Source organism: Rhynchophorus ferrugineus, unplaced genomic scaffold, assembly GCF_030347505.1.
Source record: "Rhynchophorus ferrugineus isolate W39M unplaced genomic scaffold, kcgeb_rfMv2 rfM2, whole genome shotgun sequence".
Lineage (NCBI taxonomy): Eukaryota > Metazoa > Arthropoda > Insecta > Coleoptera > Curculionidae > Rhynchophorus > Rhynchophorus ferrugineus.
Window position 1 is genome coordinate 8634555 of NW_027472581.1, and position 22861 is coordinate 8657415.

Here is a 22861-nt window from a genome sequence, read left to right on the forward strand (position 1 = left end):
TTAGAGCCACAATAATTTATATGTTAATGTTATTAATGTTAACTTTTTTCCACACTAGTATAAGAAGAGTTCTAGGCGCGTTTTTTATGTAGTGGTATCCCCCGAAGGCCTAATGCATCTAATTATCAATTGTATATCTGACTAATGTATTTTACTTTTATTAGAGAGCATATTTACCCTTTAAGCTTAGTTCTTGTTTCCTTCGATACAATGTTTCCTTGTAAAGTCATTTTGATTTTACTGTATTTCTCCTCAGCTTGCTCTGTTACTACCTGTATACATCTTTCTTGATAAAACTAGATTTAATCACTGCATTCTCCTTAATGCATTTGCCATATCTGTAAAAAAGTTAATATTATTTATCTCCTCTTATATTTTAAACAGAAGTTCATGTATATTCCGATATTCAACATACACGCACATAAAGCTTTCATACTCTATAATACAATTACCTACAGTTGAAGTATATCAATTATATACTGATTTTATTTGTTTCTTCTTTCATCATCCTGTCTTGGTACTTATCAGCATTGAATTATAAACCAACACTTATACAGTTCTATTAAATCACTGTCACATTCAGAATCACTACTCAAGTGAATAATAAAGCTTGATATTTCCAATCCATCAAAAACTTGCTCACCCTTTCTCAATTTCTTCATCAATGTGTCTGATCGAGCCAATTCAAACCGAAACTGTTATTATCGGCAATGCTTCTTTCCATAAATCCAGACAGTTCTGGTTGGCAAAAATGATTATCTGTAAAAATTCGTAATTTTAAAAGACTTGTACAAGTATGACACCCATAACATATAAAAAACCTATGCTGATAATGAGACAGTCTTCATTCAATAATTCAATTAAATTATATAAAATATTGCATGATTATTTAGCTGAAAAATACATCTATTCTCACTTAATCCTACATCACTTAAAAAGATTAAAAAGGATCCTAACATGTAACGAATATATTGGTAAATTAGGTATGGTAATAAAATAATATTTAAAACAACAATAATGCAAATAAAACTAAGCGCCGAATAAAAAAAAATATTTTCCAAGTTCTCTCGAATATTTTGCTATAAAATAGGTTCAACTGCAACTCATCAGTACTATAAATAAAATATCTTAATGAATCCAATAAATAAGATTGACACAACTGGTAAAGGTTCTCGTAACAATCGAGAAATTTCTTTCATTCAGTTCGTCGAAAATATTAGCTACCGATTGGAGAAAATACAGCTAAATTCCATTAAGAAGTTTAACTTTCAAGACGGGAAAGTCTTACTGGGAGTTTAGAAATAAATGAGAACATATCCAAAAGTAAAAGTGAATAAATCACAAACTAACTAATTATTTTTGTAGGTCGTTTATTCTTGTACATAATTTAAACTTACTGTGAATGTGAATTAGGTTTCAGTTATTTTTTGGGGAAACCAAAACCATATTGAAAAAATGTATATAAATTTTTAATTCTGATTTTAATAATTAAAGAAACCTTTATATTTGATATTACAAGCACAACAAGCTATCCTTACAACATCAGTCGGCATCAATCTCGGAAGTAATTATAATTAGAAGGGTTCAACATATAAAATATTTACATATTGCAGCCTGGATATTGCTCTTCACTATCGAATTTCTTGGTGTGTTATTTTTGACGTACTACTTTTGTGCTTTATGGAACATTTCATATCACATACAGTTTTAATTATCAGTAACAATTAGTAACACTAATGTGGAATTTATATTTTTAACCTCGGCAACACATAGCCACATAACTTTCTTCGGAATATTTGAGCACGATTTGTACTTTTTACAGTAATTTGATCATGCCCAAGTAAAATTCGGACAAAAAAGTAAATTGCCGGCTTGGTCGGTGCAACGATCAAGGCCTCCTACTGATGCGATAGTCGCGAATTCGAATCCTGCTGAGGCATGGTTGTAAATTGTCCAAGAGACAAGAGTTGTCCAAGAGACAACAGTAAGCTGGGTAAGACCGGAGTCTTGAAAGATCACCTCTAGAGGAAGACGCTCAAGTGGTTTTCTGATTCATGCGCATCATTAATTAATTTTAGGTTTCATTAGTAAATGAATTTCCTGCTGCACAAAGCAGTAACCGAATATTACAATAAATACATTAATAGATTCATAAGCATCAGCACAACAATAAATTATCGCGCCATTCTTCCAAAAATTTTACAAATTAGAAAAGAGCAATAGGGCTAAATGGATTGCAAAAAAGTTTCAACAGCAGTGCATTCTTCGGCATTCTTCGAAATACAAAAAATAGATGTTTGTGTAATATGTCATACCAACCTAACAAAGGATTCTGTCATTACATTTAGAGGATATCAAACATAGAGCTTTATTATACGACAAAGCTAATACCACAACAGATACAATAATAATTTTGGAAAAGGTCGCAAAGAATGTTTTAAATTAATCATGTTTATATCTCTATATTTAAATATATTACTATATATTCACATAACTACCTCAAGAACTAATACTTACTAATATTTTTTAAATTACATTTAAATACATCTAATTTCCGTTAAGTTTCTTGATCAACAAAGTATTAATAAGTGTATATTACTACTGAATTATGTTACTGAACATTATAACAGAGTCCCTTAAGTAAGATTATTTTCAGAACTGAACTTATTTCCTCAAATTTGAGATTTAATTGGCGAGTGACCAACTTTAGAAATCATCCCAGAAGACATCCCGTCTTACCCAGCCTGGTTACTGGCATGACTGGGATCATTTTCCTTGTCGGATTTTACACTCTTGCCTAGGATAATCACAAATTTTAAACAATCCCAAATATAAATTTACGACCATGCCCCAGCAGGATTCGAACCCGCGGCTATTGCAACAGTAGGAGGACCGTCCTATCGCCTTTATCACTGAGCCATCAAGCCGGCATTTGAATGTTCTGTGGATTTGTAAAAAGTAATGGAATTTTTGGATGGAATGGAATAATACCCCCCAAATGTTTAATCGTATTTTAATATGTTATTCGAAATATGAGGGTAATCGAAATATTACGTATTATTGCCATAAAAACAGTCAAAATTATTTTACATTTTTTATCATTCACAATTTTAATCTATTTACCCTATTACCTTAACAATCTTGAAAAATATAATTCCAAAATACTGCTATATTAATATTCAATATATTGTTCTTTACAAGCAAACTACCAAAAAAATCATAAAACTATATATATTACATATAAATCTATGTAAGCATAAATTCGGTACATTTTTGTCAAGGTCGCGGCTAAGATGACATCACTCGAATGAGACTAGTAGAACCAAAAATGGTAACTAAAAGTATATGAATGAAACAGTCGATAGTAAAGAATAACAAAATCAGTAGGCCCTAAAATAGCGACTGAAACAGTCACTGGCAAAAAGTAATAAAATCAGTCGAACCAAAAATGGCGACTGGAACAATCGATAGTAAAAAGTAGTTAATAACTAAACAGTCGATAGTCGACTTTAGTCGATAGTTCCCAATGCTAATTAACATGATTAACTTAATAAATTGTGGTTGAATTTTGACTCCTTAGCACTAGGAGTAAATTATAAAATATGGCTTTACAAACACATAAAAAACTAAATTATTTTTTCACCTGTACATTATAATTATAACATTATATTGAAACATTATAATGGTAACATTATATTCGTGGATTAAAAACTGAAACCAATATTAATTTCAATTATTTAGTTTTAGTTTTCTTGAAAACAATAACAACTAGCAAAAAATTGTACAAAATCTTCATTAAAAAGTTTGAATTCAGCATTATACTAAGTAAACGTGTTTTCTCCACGACATTCACACAGCCACTTTCCAAGTTAACGCGAATGTATAATCAGGCTTGTACACATGAAAGCAACTCTTTTCCAAATCCGATTACGAAACTTTTCATCTAAGACGGCGCCGAAACTTCTAATTAGAAAACAAATTACTGTAACGCTGCGAATAAAGAGGCGATATATCAAGGTCCCCGAATAAATATAAGCACGTAACGCAACGACGCCCCGTCCGAAGCGTCACATTTTTGGTGGAAGCCCCGAAACCAAAGCACTCTCCGCTAATTAGAGTACGAACGATCCGAGATTCGAGCCGGTCGGTCGGTCTCGTTCGTTCGTTCGTTCGTTCTCATTCGAAGTTGCTTCAGTTCTTAACCCGATTCTGTTCCCGCCTTTTTCAGATAAGCAATAATTGGATAATGGGACCAGAGCTGTGCGATATGTGGACCTCCATTGACGTTCTGTGTTGTACAGCTTCCATCTTACATCTAGTCGCCATCGCATTAGACAGGTAAATATTTGTTACATTATCCTTTCATAAATATTGAAATACTTCCAATATTTATATAATATACATAATGATAATAACAAATAAACGCAAAAATACTGATTTATAACAATATATAGTAGACATATTCCAAAAAAAGATTTATTTTGCAAGATTGCAAGTGTTGATATAACAAAAATTAGTCAAACGCCAATTAAAGGCATTACGAAACAATGACGTCACTTGAACGTTCCCTTATGGAGCGACAAGTTGGACCGGGTTATGTGGGTCTACCTCTGGAATTACCAATACACTAAACCGAAACCGCCTCATAGTTGACATCTGTGGGTCGCTACTGCTACTGCATTAAATTTGAGGATATGACACCCGCCAACCGGGCAGCCGTTTAGAAAACTTTTCAAACTAACCGTTTCACCTGGTTGGGTGTAACAAACTTGAAGTAGACATTAGATCCGTAGACGAGTACGGACCGAATTGACATCTTGTAAAATAAGCTAAAATAATTTGACGGAGACGGTAAGTCTGCTAAAAGGAAGGGAACGCGTTTTCTATCCGCGAACTTTTCTGGATTGCTTTCTGGATTTGGGAATGCCGTCGGTCGAAGTGGAAACCTAGGTACGTGAGGTTATCCAGTCATGAAACTGTTGGTTCTTTTACCATTAATTCCGCATTGGTTCTATTTGGATCATTTATCTGATATAGTATGATTATATCATAGGCTAGATGACTAATAAAGAATAACACAAATATTGATTTATAATGATATTTATAATAAGCTTATGTTAAAAATAAAATTGGGATTATTAAGATTTTACCAATAAAAAAAAACATAAATATTTAAATACATAAAATATACATATATTATACGCTTGTATGTAATATGATCAGCGATATATATATATATTGGTAAAAATCCGAAATATCTGTACAAATAGCTTTAACATCATGTCAGATCATCGAACTATGGGAATTGTATTTTCGACACTAGTTACTTTTATAGTTTAATTTGAAGCAATCTGCTGATGCGACTCTTTGAAACATTTACGGAAACTTACGACCCACATCTCACAATTGTCACTTCTGATTTCAACATCTTGTGATTATTATGATAGAGCTTAGACGTTGACGGATGAACTGTTTGTATTGTGAATTATTTTTGTGTGCTGAGTTAAATCCAAAAAGAGCTATATTATAATGTTATATAATTTTTCCAAATGTAATGTTTCAAAACAATTTATTAAAATAAAATTTTATATAAGTAACTATCAATTTACCTAAGATGTATTAAAGTTCCTTTAATGTTTTTTATATATTTTTACGTTAGAATGAAGAAAACATAGTAAAAATTAATACTTTAAAGAAAATCAACAAAAAAATAAAATGTATATATATATATATATATATATATATATATATATATATATATATATGCTCTTATTATGGTAAAATCAATTAGTTAAAAAGTCAGCTTAAAGATGTATTCACAATATAATTAGAAAATCATGACATAATCTCTTGTATTTTTTGTATAACTAATGTATTTTTTTAACATCCTTGTTTAAATGGTCATCTTGGTTAAGCCGTCTTAAGCCAAAATATTAATTGTAAGTATCTTAACCAACATTATTTGTGTCAAGTAAACGAACCCCTTCAAAATAATTAAGTTTTTAATTAATGGAACTATACAAACAACTTTTTAAATTCTTCAATGTAAGTTTGCCATCGCCCCATTTGGACACATTTTGGTTCTAATGTATGGGTAATATTTTCATGATTTATTCTGTTGAATTGCTATAAATAACAATATATATGAATACAAAAGCTCTATATAAATAATTGTATACGTACAAAAGCAATGCTAGGCCACCACGCATCCTTAATCTAGCTAACTTAGGTTGTTTCTTCCAAGGAAAACGATCTCTGTTTTATTTATTTCAGCACATACACTAGATACATAACACTTCTGAGAATGAAAATGCATTATAATCAAATACTAGTGATTAATTAAGGCACAGAAATGCTAATCGCACTCAATATCAGACACAAAAATGGCATCATAAACAAATTATAGAAACAAACAATCGGGTTATAAAAATTAGCCAATCAAATGCCTCTGTAGGGATATTCAAATAAACCAATCAAAAAAATGTTCTCAGAGCCATCATTAGTTGGACCACGAAAAACGTTTCCTCGGTTCCGCCTATTGAAGTAAAACCTCTATATATACTCTATGATTTCGACCTAAAATCGAATGTCATTATTCTACATATGTTTACCAACGTCAGTTAAACAAATTAAATGATCTATTGTTGTAAAATCGCATAACAACACTCAGACATGTGCTTCAACAGTTGACCAGACAACGTTTACCAGACATACTGTGACCACATAAAGGCCCTTTTAATGCGCAATAATGATCATAATACGTACAATGTCCTAATATATACAACAATAAAATATATGCAAAATATTAGTTAAAATGATACTAATTATATTAAACACGCCAAAGATAAAGAGGAAACTATAGTGGTAACAAAACCAAGACATAATAATTAATAAAATATGTGTTTTAGATATTGGGCCGTCACCAATCTTGATTACATCCACACCAGAAACGGCAACCGCATAGGACTGATGATCCTGGTCATCTGGATTATAGCCCTGGTGGTCTCGTTAGCTCCACAGATACCCCAGTTTAAGGATCCCGAGTATCTATACAGGATACAAGTGAAGCGGCAGTGTTTAGTTAGTCAGGACGTTAAGTATCAGATTTTCGCCACTAGTTCCACGTTTTACGTACCCCTCCTAGTCATATTCGCCCTCTACTGGAAGATCTTCCAAGCGGCGAGGAACCGAATACGAAGGCGCCGCGAACTGAAGAACCAGAATTTCGAGAAAGTCGAAAGGACTAATAATAACAGTAGGTGAGTTGATATTCCCTCAATGGTATCGAAAATGTCGTTTTCTAAAGGATACATAACAAAAATTGTTTACATAGAATTTTGATTTTCGACTATTAGTTGGAAATAAATGTAATTTACTGTTATGTTAGATATTAAATGTTTATGTTAAATTGATTTCGATTTCATAAAATTGTATTCTCTGCATCATCTTCATCATCATCAATCCATATCTCGATGACAGTGTCTACTTCTCAACCAATACGCTGCTATTGATGCCGCAAGATTCGAATAATAATATTTCTTCGGTCTGGGACAATATACGAGGGTAGTTAAAATATGAAGGAGACAAACGCTGTAGATGGCGCGCCTGTATGTTTTTAAGGTCGTGGCTTGAGTATGTGATAGCTGGGTCCTATTACGAACAGTGTGGCATGACCTCCGTCGGTAGCGCGTGTTTCACGCGCATGCTGCGACCATGAGTGAGCGTCAAGTGCCGACCGCCCTTGCGCAACGTATTGCCATTGGTTTTTTAGTGCGGGAAGGCGTTAAAAAGTCTGAAATTTTTCTGCGTTTGCGAAACCAGTTCGGTAGTGAGTGCCCGAGTTGGGCTGCCGTGAGCATGAGCCGCATGATCGTCAACCGCGAACCAGCATCACACCAGACAATATTTTCTGCGAAAAACAGTTCATTTTGGAAGACCGTAGGATGAATGTTCGATACACTTCGGCTGAATTTAACATCGCAATTGGTATTATAGAGTCTATTATCCACAAACATCTTCAGTATTACAAAATAACGGCGCGTTGGGTTCCTGAACTGTTGAAAGTTTGTCATCGCTTGCTGACGCGATACGAGGCAGAGGGGGACGATTCTTTAACGCGAATCTTCACTACAGACGAAACAAGGGTTCACTATTGCACTCTCGAAAGCAAGATATCATCTAAAGAGTAGAGGAAGGAGGAAGTGGCGCAAGTCAAATGAATACAACCAGATACGCGGGTAAGGTTCTGTGTACGGTATTCTGGGACCGGTGGGGCGTAGTGTACGTCGATTTCCTGCGTACACAACATACCATTAATGCTGCATACTACTCTAACCCTCTGAAAACACAAGTGAAACCCGCTTATCGCTCGAAACGGAAGATCATTCCAGCACGAAGTGCAATTCTTCTCCCCACGCGCGCGTCTCACGCTCGATACAATATTGAAGTTAGAGTGGGACGTACTGGAACCCCCCCCCCGCTACTGTCTGGATTTATCATCCTGCGACTACCACATGTTTGAACCACTGAAAAAAGCCCTTGGAGGTTAAAAATTCAACACCAACGACGAGGTAAAGGAGTTCGTGCGCACATGGCTGTCCGAGTTGCCTTCTTCGATACCGGCATCAAAAAACTTCCGGAAATATGGATAAAATGTGTAACTAGAGTAAAATTTTTGTAAATTTTTCAATAGTAAATAAACGTGTCAAAGTATTTGTCTCGATCATATTTGAACCACCCTCGTATTTTGCTTTCACTAGAGAACACATTTACCTACTTAGGTTTAGTTCTTGCTTCATTTGTTGCTGTTTCCCTGTCAACTTATTTTAGTATCACTGATTTTCACCTTAGTTTCTTCTATTACTACCTCTCTACATTTTTCTTGATAAAATTATCTTTAATCACTGCATTCTACCTTTTCCATATCTGCAAAACTGTTAGTATTGATTGTTTCCTCATATATTCTAACCAAATGGTCATTACATTTATGTAATATATATGGGCATAAATCTTTCACGCATTACAATTCCATTTTCTACAGTTATCCTATATTAATTGTATACTCACCCTTAGTTATTTCCACTCCCATCACACTGTCTTAATAATTATCGGAATTGAAACATAGTTCAACATCCAGAGTGTTTTATTTAGTCAGTGTCACTTTCTGAGTTACTATTCATGTCCATTGTTAATTTTCAATATTTGTTCATATCAATTTTCAATTTCTTCTTCTATATGTCTCATAAAGTTCATCCAAACCGAAGCGTGTTATTGTAGACAATCCTTTCCACATATCCAAACAGCTCTTGCTTGTATATTTTTCTCGACCTTATATATGTTGTAGTAAATCTTTGCACTGCCCCATAACAATTATGATTGAATATATAGTGGTGATTGGGAGGCGAAAAAAGTTTATACATAAAAAGAAATTACATAAAGCATAATTAACATTTCCTCTATATTTGCCGAATAACAATTTGAAATACTTCACTCCTTAAAATAGTGTTTGTCGACCTACTTTTTGGGATCATTTCCACTAAGATATGTTCATTGTCCATAACAATGAGTGATGATTTCTCTTAGCTTTTTAACGGTTGACTTTCAGACCATAGCAAAAATATCATAGTTCATCTCTTCATATTACCATGCAGATATCTTTCTCATCTCTAAAGATATTCTTATTCACATCACTGCCTGGTTAACTGGGTATGAAAATTTTGTTCATACTATAATTAACATTGCCATAGTCCAAAGGAAACAATATACTTATATCCACAACCAAAAAAAGTCTTGGTTTAAAGAGCATCTATATCTAACAATGATCAAAAATCTTCGCTGACCAGCAGAATCATCAAACCTCAATATAACTGAACCGCTATAGGAAGTTTTAGAGCAAAAAACTAGAGGGAACTTCCATCTCCAACAACATTAAAGCAATTGGTAGATGTTTTGGTACAAGAATTTACATACATGTGTCATGTCATGGTATTTATATTGTTTTGATGCTCCACTGTAGTTAGTAATTTTTAGCTAACATGCAGTTTTTGTTAAATATCCTCTAAGATTTCTATCACTTTCAATATAACTTAGAAGCATTTCCAATATTTAACTGTAGAATTGTATATTTAAGGTTAACGAACACTTTCCTAGCGAAACGTAGATTTCTCAGGGTAAAAAAATCGACGGGAAAGAATCAAGCGGCCGAAGCATTGGTGAATTCGTTGGTTATGATGGAAGGTCAATCAACAACGACAATGGAAATCTTGGAAGAGCATGACGAACAAACCAGTAGTAATGATCAAGAAGTTAGTAACTTTTTTAATGCCGATTTAGCATTAATTCAATTTAAAACGTCTTTTTTATAGGAAGAGACTACAGCTTTCACAATATCGAGGCCACCGACTGGAGATGGTGATGCCCAACAAAGTTTAACGGTGTCCAACAACGTTTCACCAGAAAAATCTCCAGCGGCCAATAATGGATCCACTAGCCATGTTAGTCATCAGAGTCATACAAGTGATTCAAGTCAGGTAAGGCGTATTCATATACACATACACATGTCTAGTATGTTCCTCTAGCATAATGCTGCGTACAGACCGGGCAAACGACGGCCACGAATGGGTTTGTTGGGATATTTCTAGTTTTGCTTGGGTTTGACACCAACCAACGAAAGTTTATTGGCATTCCCTGGCAATCCATAGAGTGTCGGTAACATTAAAAGGAATGAATGGAATCGACAAATGCGAGGATACATTAAAAATTATCTTCGCCCGGTAAATTGAATATACTGCGCCGGTGCTTGTGTCCCCACTGTTAGAAATACTTGAATATTCTCACTATTGTTTAGGACGTCGTGGAGTACTCTGTGTCTTAATTATAACCTAACTTCTGATATCGGTATAGTACTAGTCGTTTTATATTAACCGATATATATACCATACATGTACATATATAGGAAAACTGACCTTTAAAAAAAAAAGGTAAAAATATGACATATTAATTTACAAAACAATTTCAAACAAGTCGATAAAAAGAATACAGCATAACATTAAATTTTTAATTATAAATTAAAACATATATAACAATGAATCTTAACTATGCCTTTACCATTTACTAATCTACCACATATATTTGGATAATACAAATATATTATATATAAATAAAATTTTATAACAACTTGTAGGTACATTCATTTATACCTCTCACATTATTTACTAATTAATTACAATACAACAAAAGTTGCAATAGAACATTTTTCGAAATAAAGTCAAGGTTAATTAGTATATTAAAATATTTGTTCTTTATCGTCCTGTGGCTTCCAACTTTCAAAGACTTACTTCAACTCTTAAAATATAGATTAGATTGTGTAACATCTAGATTACATCTATATTATGGATCCGACAAAGATGTTGCCGAAATTCAGTGTGTATGGATACTAAGCTGAGGTACTACATTAAGTTAAGGACACTGAGAAGGCAGAGGATCCTTCCACTGCAAAATTTAAGTAATTTAATTAATTTATACTATTCGTAACAACTAAAATAAACCTACCGTTGACTCTCCATATTTGTAGTCCTATTAACACGCTGAAATGTTAAACTAAAAGGCTTTCTTTTTAAGTAGAAAGGAACGTCAAAATATAACTTTATAAAAAGCCATATCAAACGCTTTAATAGTGAAAAAGATAAATGTCTAACTTTAAATCAGAGTAATAGCATTTATCGCCATTTCTTTTGAACGCTAAGCTTGCAGTATCCGACAGTGTTGCCAAATTTGAAGGCAAGAACTATATATTGTACTAAATAGTAAAAAACGTATCTACTCTATTATTATTTTTTGTTTCAAAATAAAATATAAAAGTTAATTTAAGAAAATCTTGTTAAATAAATGATTTTTCTAAAATAAACTATATCCTATTATGTTTATATTATATATAAACTATATTTTGACTTGCGGTTAGAATATCGCCGACCAATATACGAATAGTTCCGAAAGTAGCCGACCACGATGATCTTTACACTATAATTGCCGCCGTCGTTGAAAAATACGCCCAAATAACGTTTTCTCATAACAACATATATAATATGTACGTTTCAAGTACGAAGGCCAACGAATGTATATGGTATCCAACGCCGAATCTCATTCGTTGTCCTTCGTTGGCCCGGTCTGTAGGCAGCATTAAAGACCCCAATATTTCCGATAACAGAGCTTTCTATCCTCATTCCTCAACTTCCGCCTATTATATATCGTCTTCCTCATACCAATACACAAATACTGATTCACTAACACACGAATTGAACTAAAACTTATCAGGGTTTTTTTATATTTCAGTTTCTAGTATCTTAAACTCTCTAAGATTAACCTATATAATTCCTTTTGTTTTTCTGTCCCTAAAGATTTAATAAGAATTTTTGATCCATTCTTATATTTTTAGCATTTTTTTTTCAATTAATTCATTACCTTAACAATAAATTTCTGGTCATAACTAAGATAACTGTAACATTACCAATAACACTTAAACTATGTATTGTAACAGGTCAAACGAAAAATAAACTACTGTATTCTGTACTACTAAAGTAAAACTGAACAATAAAGATACCATAGTAAAACATACTTTTTGGCAAAATTAGTTTTTTAATTCAACATAATTCCCTTCAAGCGTGATACACTGATTATAGCGATCCTCCAACTTTTCGATACCATTTTTGTCGTAGGATCTGTCCATTGCTTCAAAATAGGCCTCAGTTTCGGGATCATCTCTTCATTCGACGAAAATTTATCCCCAGCGAGCATTCTTTGGAGATCTGAGAACAGGAAATAGTCACTGAGATCCAGATCTGGAGAATATGGTGGATAAGGAAGCAATTCAAAGCCCAATTCATGGAATTTTTCCATCGTTTTCACTGACTTATGACATGGTGCATTGTCTTGGTGAAGTACCACTTTCTTTTTCTTCAAATGCGGCTGTTTTTCTGCGATTTCGTCTTTCAAACGGTCCAATAACTCTATGTAATAGTCGCTGTTGATGGTCTTTCCCTTTTCAAGGTAGACAGTGAAAATTATTCCATGCGCATCCCAAACTACAGATGCCATAACCTTGCTAGCCGACTGTTGCGTTTTCGCACGCTTTGGAGCGGGTTGATCGTGCGCAGTATACTCGGATGACTGTCGATTGGACTTCAGAGTGAAATGATGGCGCCACATTTCATCCATTGTCACATATCGACGCAAAAACTCGGGTTTATTACGCTTGATCATCATCAAACACTGCTCCGAATCATCAACTCGTCGTTGTTTTTGGTCAAAAATGAGCTCGCACGGCACAGAGCTTTCTCATATCCAAATATTCTAACAAAAGAATGGTATGGTGTACACCTTGAAAAAAATTGAATGAATTGAATTGGTTGAAATCTTTAGATTGTCTGCTATTTCAATCAGTTTCAATTTACGGTCATTCAAAATAATTTTGTGGATCTTTTGAAATGTTTTCATCGGTAAGAACTCTTTAGGGTGTCCACTACGTCCTCCGTCTTTAGTGTTTATTTCACCATATCTAAATTTCTAATACCAATCTTTGATAGTTGATTTTCTTGGGGCAGTGTCCGGAAACTCGGCATTAACACGCGAAATTCCTTTTTATCCATTTTTTTTTTCACAATAACAAAAGTTGTTTCACTCAAAATGCTATAATTCACAAACTAATGATCCGAAAGCTGTCAAATTTATACACGCATCTTTTGAGGGATAGGGCTAACTAAAAAACATATGGATTTAATTCTAGTAGCGCAATCTATATTTCAGGCCGAGGACTTTTCCAGTGACTTATTTTAACGGATCAGTGAATACCTAATTTCAGTTTTATCAGTAAATTTTTTGATAGTCATGCTTCATCTACTAACGAATGATATACATGAGTGTTAATATAAATCGTTATATAAAAAATACGTATTTGCTAATAAACTCTTGTGATGTCAAATCATGTAAAGAACCCCTCTAACTTCAAATCAATTACTTAATAGATACAAGTGCAATTAAACATTTATTAATGTGTCATGTAAATCGCATTCTTGGTGCGAACTGATATAATTAGTTGCAAAGCACCCAATTTGTCATTCGCAGTTAACACGAAACAGTTGATAGCGATTATTGACATCCTCGTAACCGGCGATCCATGCCGCTCTCGATCCAATTCAGCAAATTACTATTACTGCTTTTGGCAGCGTACAATGTCACCGAATGACTGTTTTGTCTAAGATGCTATAACACGTCGCAACTAATATACTTACTAAACAGCATAAAAAATAAAAACATTTATAAAAATTGTTCTTTCCAATTTTCAGAGGTATCATTACTAAAAAAGATTTTAATTGTCATTTTTCGAATCTACAAATATACAACGTGCGGCAAAAGTCCCGCTACCAGTTTGGTTTTCGTAAAAAGTTTACTTGGTCATTACAACTTTTTTCTTTATGATTAAAAAATTATACAGGCTAAATAGTGAGGGCGACTCACTATGGGACTTTCGGCTCTTTTAAGACATTTTTCATGACATCCTGCAACATCTGATGCTGAATTTCGTGACGAATACTGTCTTTAAGATGTTGAATCGTTTGGGGCTTATGCACATAAACTTTTAATTAAACACAAACTCCATAAGAAAAATTCTAGTACTGCTAAATCCGGAGATCTGACTGGCCAAGTTAAATCGCCACTTTGCGAGATTATCTTGTGAGAAAGCGTCATTCAATTATTGAGCTATGTGTGTTATGGTCCCATGTTGCTGAAACCACATGTCCCCTAGTTCTTGCTCTTCTATTTCAGGAACCAGAAAATTTCAAACCATAACTTGGTACCATTCAGGAATACCAGTAACTGCAAGACTTTGGTAATTTTTGAAAAAATAGGGACTAATTATGTTATTATTAATATTCGTTGCTAGTTAAGAACGCATCTCAAATGCACAAATTACCTCAATAGTATCACAAGGCAGCATACTGGGTTCAGTTCTCTATCTAATTCTCACAGCAGTGAACACGTAAAAATCACGATTTTGCATCCGAAAGGCTCCAACTACTGACTTCTGATTCTTCTATACTTGACTTCACACTGAGAAGTAAAACCTTCCCACCTGTGAAACTTGTTAAAATAGGGATTCTACAATCAGATTCCGTTAAATACTTGAGTATGCATCTTGACGGTCACCTCATTTAATGCAAACATATATGGTCCAAAAGAATTTACTGCAGTTTCCGGAGCATGTACTGGCGTATCGTATGCAAGTCACAATAAACTAGCCATCTATAAAGCTAACTGAAGTCTTTATGGACGTGTAACATGAAGCTATGGGGCACAACCAGCAATAGTAACACAACAAAAAGGTTCCAAAACAAAACGATAAGAACTATGTTTAATATTACACCGTACATAAACAATAAATATGTGTACCTGGATTTGAATTTTCAAAGAGTGAAAGAACAAATTCAGCTATATATAACACATTAACCAGCTGCTGAACTACAAGGAGTGGGCAGATACTGTCTTCTCAAGAGAGATAGTATGCAAATCTAGCATCAGGATTCACAGACAGAAAATGGGGATGGCATCAATGCCAATACAACTCAGCTAAAGATATATCTACCATTGAAGATCTGACAATATAGATTATTGTTTTGAGGAAACAGGTTGCTAAGAAGCAGAATAAGACAGTGGGAATCCGAAGGTCTCGGAGTAAGTAATTGTTCCTGTAATATCTGGGTGCACCTATAATACTGCTCAGGATTTTATCCTGAAATACTTGTCTTATGTTGATATTATTTATTACAGACAAATGTTAAAACTATTAAATTTGACCATCCCCAAGACTACTGATTAAAAGTAGCGTCACCTAAAGGCACTATTAAGTATTAATTTGTTGATGTCTTTGTAAAAACATTATTGTAATTGGTGGTGAATATGTGGTTGCTTATGAGATCGTACAGATCCCTCACCCTAATATAGTCTATATAATGTTATTTGCACATACGTCTTCTAAATTTGTAATGTCAAAACATCGTAATGTTGCCGCATCAACTCTTAGTTTTAGTTCAGTTTGGCTTTGACGTACAACAAAATTCCAATCTTAGTAAAATAATTGAACAAAAATGCAACATTATAGTACATCTAAAAACTACAGTTAATTATACAGCCACAATAGTTTATAGGTTAAGGTTATAACATCTGACAACCGGGCGACTTTGACAGGCTCATTCGTTTACGTATTCGAACTAATCAGACATCATTGTTTCTCTTTTTAACTATAATAAAATGAGAATGTAAATATTGTCTGAATCTAGAACGACTTTGCAAATTGCATCAGGCAATACATTAATATTTCGTATAGACTATAGGTACACAACTATTCTATCCTAATTAACTATCATAATTTTAGTTCTATCTATTACTCGATAATCATGTGTCATGAATTATTTGAATTATTACCTAGTTTATACAAATTATATTCTAGACATACATTATTCAATTTTCAAAATTATGTTGTAAACAATTTGCAGGTTGATGGTTTTCAATTATAGTAATTTGTTGGTTTGTAATGAATCCATTATGATATTTCAATCGTCATTATAGCCACGGTGAGTATTTCCACGCAATGTCAATAAAAAAACGAGACTTTTTTAGAAATTGAATTAATTTAACAACACATTTTTCTCGAAAATGAATTCTAAAATATGATTCGGTCTTTTTATATTCGGATTTTATAGTTTTACGCCGAATTAAATCCTAATGAGAACAAAACCGTCATGATTTTAATTCTTTTTTTTTTGTTATTTCCGACCCAATATATTTTTTCCCTAAATATGTCGATTTCAGGCTTTAATATATTTTTTTCTCTCAGGACTAAGGTCTCGAGTTCCTTGGCGTGTAAATAAATTACAATTTGTTTTGTAGAGGCAATTCCAATCTTTTTTCATAAATAGGCTTTTATAATTTATTTGTTTGAGAAAATGTACGGATTTTTTCCAAGTTTAAAAAAAGGAAACATAAAAGAATCATTTTTTTCTGCGAATAAGGCAATATATTTATCAAGTGTAGTATTTAATTGTAAAGCTTTTTTATCTATTTACTAGTCTGTTTTTAAATTTAAAAATTAATTGTTCTTAATATTATATACAGCATATGGACCAAATAATATAAAGCATCAGCTTTTAAATTAGCCCTTAAAACAGCTGTATTACTTTGAAGAAAAGATTTGTCGTGTCTGAATAATTTCCAACACAATGGTGGTCCTATTCTTGTAGCGAAATATCCACCAATTGGTTCAGTGATGTTGGAGATGGAAATCTACTCTTCACTCTGTACTCTAAGACTCCTCATAAGTTTATTTTATGTTGAAATCTGACAATTGTGTTGGCCGTGGAAGATTTTGTTGATATTTTCAAGATTTTTATGTCTCTCAAGCCAAGACTGACCTTTTTGGCTATGTGTATGGATGATTTATTATAGTGAAAAATAGCAATGTTTGGCAGTAATATGCTAGTCACAGTTAAATATTCAGCAGAAACCATATTATAATAAACATTTATTTGAATCTAATTGAAAAGTATTTAATTATATAGTTTTTTATCTAATTGCATTACTAATCTGCTTTAATTTTAAAAATTATTTGTTCTCAATATTATATACAGCGGTTGGACAAAATAATATGAAACATCAGCATTTAAATTAGCCTTCGAAACAGTTGTACTGCTTCGCAGAATAGATTCATAGTGTCTAAATAATTTCCAACACAATGGTGGTTCAATTCTTGTAGCGAAATATCGCGAATAAAAAACATATGGATTTAATTCTAGTAGTGCCATCTATGTGTCAAGCCGGGGACTTTTCAATTGACCTATTATGACTCGGTGAATGGAGATGGAGAAGTAGTGAAACAGTTATGGTTACATGATGTGACCGTTATTTAGTGATGTAATATAAAATGAGATAAAATACAAATAGAAGAAAAGGGAGCAGCGCAGGTTTACTGAAGAGGACACTTGGGCGGTCGATGATGGCACGTCTGAACTGAACGATGGTCAGTGAATCAATGTCGGCACTGCTGGCACCCCGCACGTGTTCACCATCTAGGATAACATTGCTATATATCTGAGATAATATTGCTGGGTATTCTGTAAGCCGCTATTGTGAGATAAAAAAATTCGACATGCCTCGAGATCCCTACATCAACTTTTAACTCATAGGGACTTTATATTTTTCTTTCAGTACATGTGTCGTTCAAGTCCTACCGCACACATCACTATGTTTTTAAAATATTTCCGTTAATTTCTCTGATTTTTATTAGACAAATAGTGTATTTGCATATTTAATTGTATAATTTAATTCCTCCACAATGAACAAATATGCGCTGATAACTAAATCATTCTATGGAAACGCCCAACTTTCGTCCAACTTCAATTACCGTCACTAAAACGTATTATTAAATTTAATTATGGCTTCTTTATATGTGAGAACAACACAAACAAGGAAGTCAAACTTCCATACGAATGACACGGCCGTCGGAATTTGCATCGTGGGCTTAGATAATGTTACTGGAGTTTTAACCGTCCATTGTTTAAACGTGCCATATAATAATGAATATTTACTGGGTGTTTGAAAAAGGATGAAACTTTGAAGCTAAATTAATTTTGATAATAACACTGGTTCGCTATTTTTTTCCTCGTTATTTTCATGCACCATAATATTATACTTGGTTTAAGAGTACCAAATTTAACATAAATAAATATAGAGTCCATATCAAGTAGCAGTAAACTCATATTATCTCAGTCTATGACGCCAAAACGTCGCAATGTTGTCGCATTAACTTTAACATTTAGTTTATTTTAGCTTTGATACAATTATATTAAAGAACCACAATAATTTGTAGGATAGCGTAATTTTATTATATTTACATTGAACTGTTTTCTAAACTACCTAAGGTATCCCCTGAAGGTTTAATACACCTAATTGATAATTATACATTTATTTATTAATTACTTCGCTGCTTTGTTTTCTTGTCAAATCATTCTGACATCGCTGCATTTTTTCCTAGTTTCTTTTGTTACTATCTGTATACATTTTTCTTGACAGAATTATATTTAATCACTGCATTCACCCTAACACATTTACCATAAATGCAAAATAGTTATTATTTATTCTCCCCTCGTACATTTAAAGCAAATGCTCATATATACTTTGAACAATTACAGACATATCTATGCACATAAATCTTTTAAACCCTACAATAAACTTCCTACAATTATTCTGTATTAATTATATACTAACCTTTAGTTTTTTCCACTCACCCCGTCTTGTTAATTGTCAGCATTGAATCATAATCCACTGTCACATTCTTTTCAATGCATGATTTTATTCCATGCTTTTAAAATATGCATTGTTCTCAGTGTTTTTATATATTTCATACATTTGATTTCCGATAGAGCTAACATTAAACTGAACTTGATTGGCCATCCACTTGGACGGTTTCTTTTCGGCGAATCCAAGATTACATTGTTTTTCATTTTTTGAGATAATTTACTGATTATGCCCATACTAGTATTCCGTGCAGCTGCAACAGGCTAAAATATATTTTCAGTAGAAACTCCTTCAACTTAGTATTTAAAAGTAAAAATGCTTACGTATCTAACGCATTTTTCTTGCAAGGCGTCGCCTCTATTATCTCGTTCTTGTTTTAAGCGACTGATTAGAGACGTATTGTATTTCGGACTCTGACTATCTAATGGCCATTTTCAGCCAAAGTAATAATCAAGCATCAAAACAAGCAAAGAGTTAAAACAACGTTTGCCTGTTTATAACCTGTAGCTATTATAATTAGCAATCGTTAGTCTGCAGACCTTGTTCGTTCGGGAATAATTGTAATTGCCCTTCGGGTATGATCGTGTACTCATGGCCGATCAATTTTTTTACCATATGGTCGGCATTTACGATGCAGCATCCAAGAGAAGTAGATCGTTGAGGTTAGAGTTCTGGTAATAAAAGTTTTCAGCTGTTTCATAATTTTTTTCTATGTTCATTATTGGGTGTTGCGTGTTTACTAGTGGGTATTAGATTGGTGATTGAATATTAATCGTGTTTGAAGAAGGAGAGAAGGAAATTTTTAAATTAACTACTTGGTTAGTTGATTTTTAATTAAAAAGTGTGATAATTTTATTGAAGAATGTTGATGAACAATTTTGTTATATTTGTTATATTGAGGTTAACCGTGTGTTAATACCAGTAATGAACAAATTTAGTTGTAAAAATAACTTATTGATACTGATTGCCTATTTTATTTGAAATAGAAAGGCTCTTTGTTCCACTTTTCTACCTTTAGAGTAGTAGCTGTTAGATCATTAGGGTGTCGTTAACAATTAATATTATGAGTTTTTATAAAACGATTTGTCCACTCTTGTCAGCATATCTATCCTTAGAGTATTTATTCTCTACCACTCTAGCATCCTGCAAAATCCTATCAACAGTTAAACCTGCATCTTTGTGTTTATTTTCTTCGATCTCTATTTTTGTAACAAATCTCATATTTGTGCTCCGCATGTGTCTCAGTATATTCAAGGGACGGAAGGACATTGACGGACTAACTCCATTAATGGATTGACTACCTCTAGCTGGTGGCTGACGTACTGTAGATTTGTTATCATAATGTTAGTTGAAGCAATGGCTTATACTCAGGAATATTTTCTTGTAGAATTGGCACACTAAATCTTCTCTATAAATGTAATAGTTCTTTTCTTAACGATTTTAAACGAACGCACAGGGTCTATAGCTTACCGAATACTATTATCACTACATAGTATAAAACAAAGTCGCTTTTCTGTCCCTATATCCCTATGTGCGCTTAAATCTTTAAAACTACGCAACGGATTTTGATGCGGTTTTTTTCAACAGATAGAGGGATTCAAGAGGAAGGTTTATATGTATAATACATGCATAATATACTAAGGCAACATTGCTAATTTTAGAGGTTTCTAACGTGATGTCGTAAATTAACCTATTTTTTTAAGCTTATTTAGCAATTAGCAAAAACGCTGCCTAACCCTACGAGTTAGATCAAATTAATGTACTACAGTATTGTACACCATAAAAAGGTCTACAAAAAAGTCCGCGATGGTATATGTTTATCTTTTAGGGATAACCCACATTAACCATTTTTATTGTTTACTTTTTACGTGAGAAAATGGCTTAATTACGAAGCTATTTTAAGCAATACGGCATTAATCCTTATCGAATTAAGTACCTTAAATACTGTGTGCAATTAATATAGATCAATATGGTTCCTTACAGCATGTAAATTAAACAAATATTTTCGGAGATATTACAAATTTAAAATTTGCGTTTAAAAATGTGTAATGTAATAAAAATTGTATGAATTTAGATATTCCAAAGATAGGAAATCTTCATAGTAAGTATAGGGGAAGAGGAATTGTTTTACTCCAAATTTAATGCGTGCAGGCCAAGGGCAGTAATGAATGAACCAAAAATACTGGATCGATTTTAATCATGTTTTCATTGAGTGACATAGGCATATATATTTTATGCCCGTGCAAAGTCGGAGCGGGCCGCTATGTTTTTATATACAACGTTCATATTTTTTCTGTAGTGTATTTAATTTAGTATCAGCATTGCACCCGTGTGAAGCCGGGGCGGGTCGCTAGTAATAAATATTTTGTAGAATATTACAGACGTTTGACAATCGGACGACTATCTAGACTTATTCGGTTACATATTCGGACATAAAATTAGCATTCTATCTCTTTTTTACTATTACCAAATGAGACTATAGAGAAATATTGTCTGACTCCAAAACGAATTTAAAAATTACGACAGGCATTATATTAAAAATCTTGATGACTTGTATTCACTGTTATTTTAAATAGTCTATGCTTAAAAATATTTAAGATATATTAATAATTTTTATAAGGTAATATTTAATTTATATAATAATCAACAGCTTAATTTATATTCTCAATTTAACTAAATCCACGACATTTATACAGTACATTGACCCTTAAAGATAATTAAAGTAACCTTTTTTTTTAATAGAGATAAAAAATAACACGTCGAATAAATTTCAGAAGGAGATCGTGCACAAAGAAAGCCAAAGCTACCACCACCAGCAGCACCCCTCGCCGGCCACCGGGTCGAGGGAGAAGCACATGCCGTCCAGGCGGGACAAGAAGGAGAGCCTGGAGGCGAAGCGGGAACGCAAGGCGGCAAAAACGCTCGCCATAATCACCGGGGCCTTCGTCATGTGCTGGCTGCCGTTTTTCATCCTGGCACTGCTGATGCCCCTCTGCGGCGACGCCTGCACAATTAGCGAGTTCATCATGAGCTTCGCCCTGTGGCTCGGCTATTTTAACTCGACATTGAACCCGGTAATTTACACGATATTCAATCCCGAATTCAGGCAGGCCTTCAAAAGGATATTGTGCGGTGGCCATCGGCAACACACCAGGAACTTTCGGTCGGGGAAGGTTAGATAAAATTAAGGATATTCTATTTGTATCGATGTTGGTGCGGTTTCGTTTGTTTTAGAATGTTGCCGCACGTTTTAAATTACATAATTTACTAAGATCTATCGATAAAATACCTTATAACTGAAGATCCTTTGGAATCCAAAGATTTACCGTTTTTATAAAAATTAAAAATTGTTCTACTAATGTACACTATTATAGATAAAAATAGGTTATTACCAAATTCGAAGATTCACAATGTTTCTAGTGGAAATTGTCATTCTATATAGCCTGCTTTTCTTTTATTATTTAGGAAATAATATAAAGATTCTGCACCCGATGTTACGAGCATTTGAAGCTGTTTC

General features: G+C 33.3%; 1 protein-coding gene across 1 annotated transcript in view; it reads left to right on the forward strand.

Annotated features, from left to right (window-relative positions):
* Positions 1-22658, forward strand: part of LOC143191326 (5-hydroxytryptamine receptor) — a 584206-nt gene extending 561548 nt beyond the window's left edge. The window contains exons 6-10 of the mRNA XM_076396264.1: positions 4229-4338; positions 6909-7259; positions 10130-10304; positions 10365-10529; positions 22119-22658. Of these exons, the coding sequence (XP_076252379.1) occupies positions 4229-4338; positions 6909-7259; positions 10130-10304; positions 10365-10529; positions 22119-22526 (1209 nt within the window). The 3' untranslated portion in view covers positions 22527-22658. The remainder of the gene's footprint in view (positions 1-4228; positions 4339-6908; positions 7260-10129; positions 10305-10364; positions 10530-22118) is intronic.
* The last annotated feature ends 203 nt before the right edge of the window (positions 22659-22861 follow it).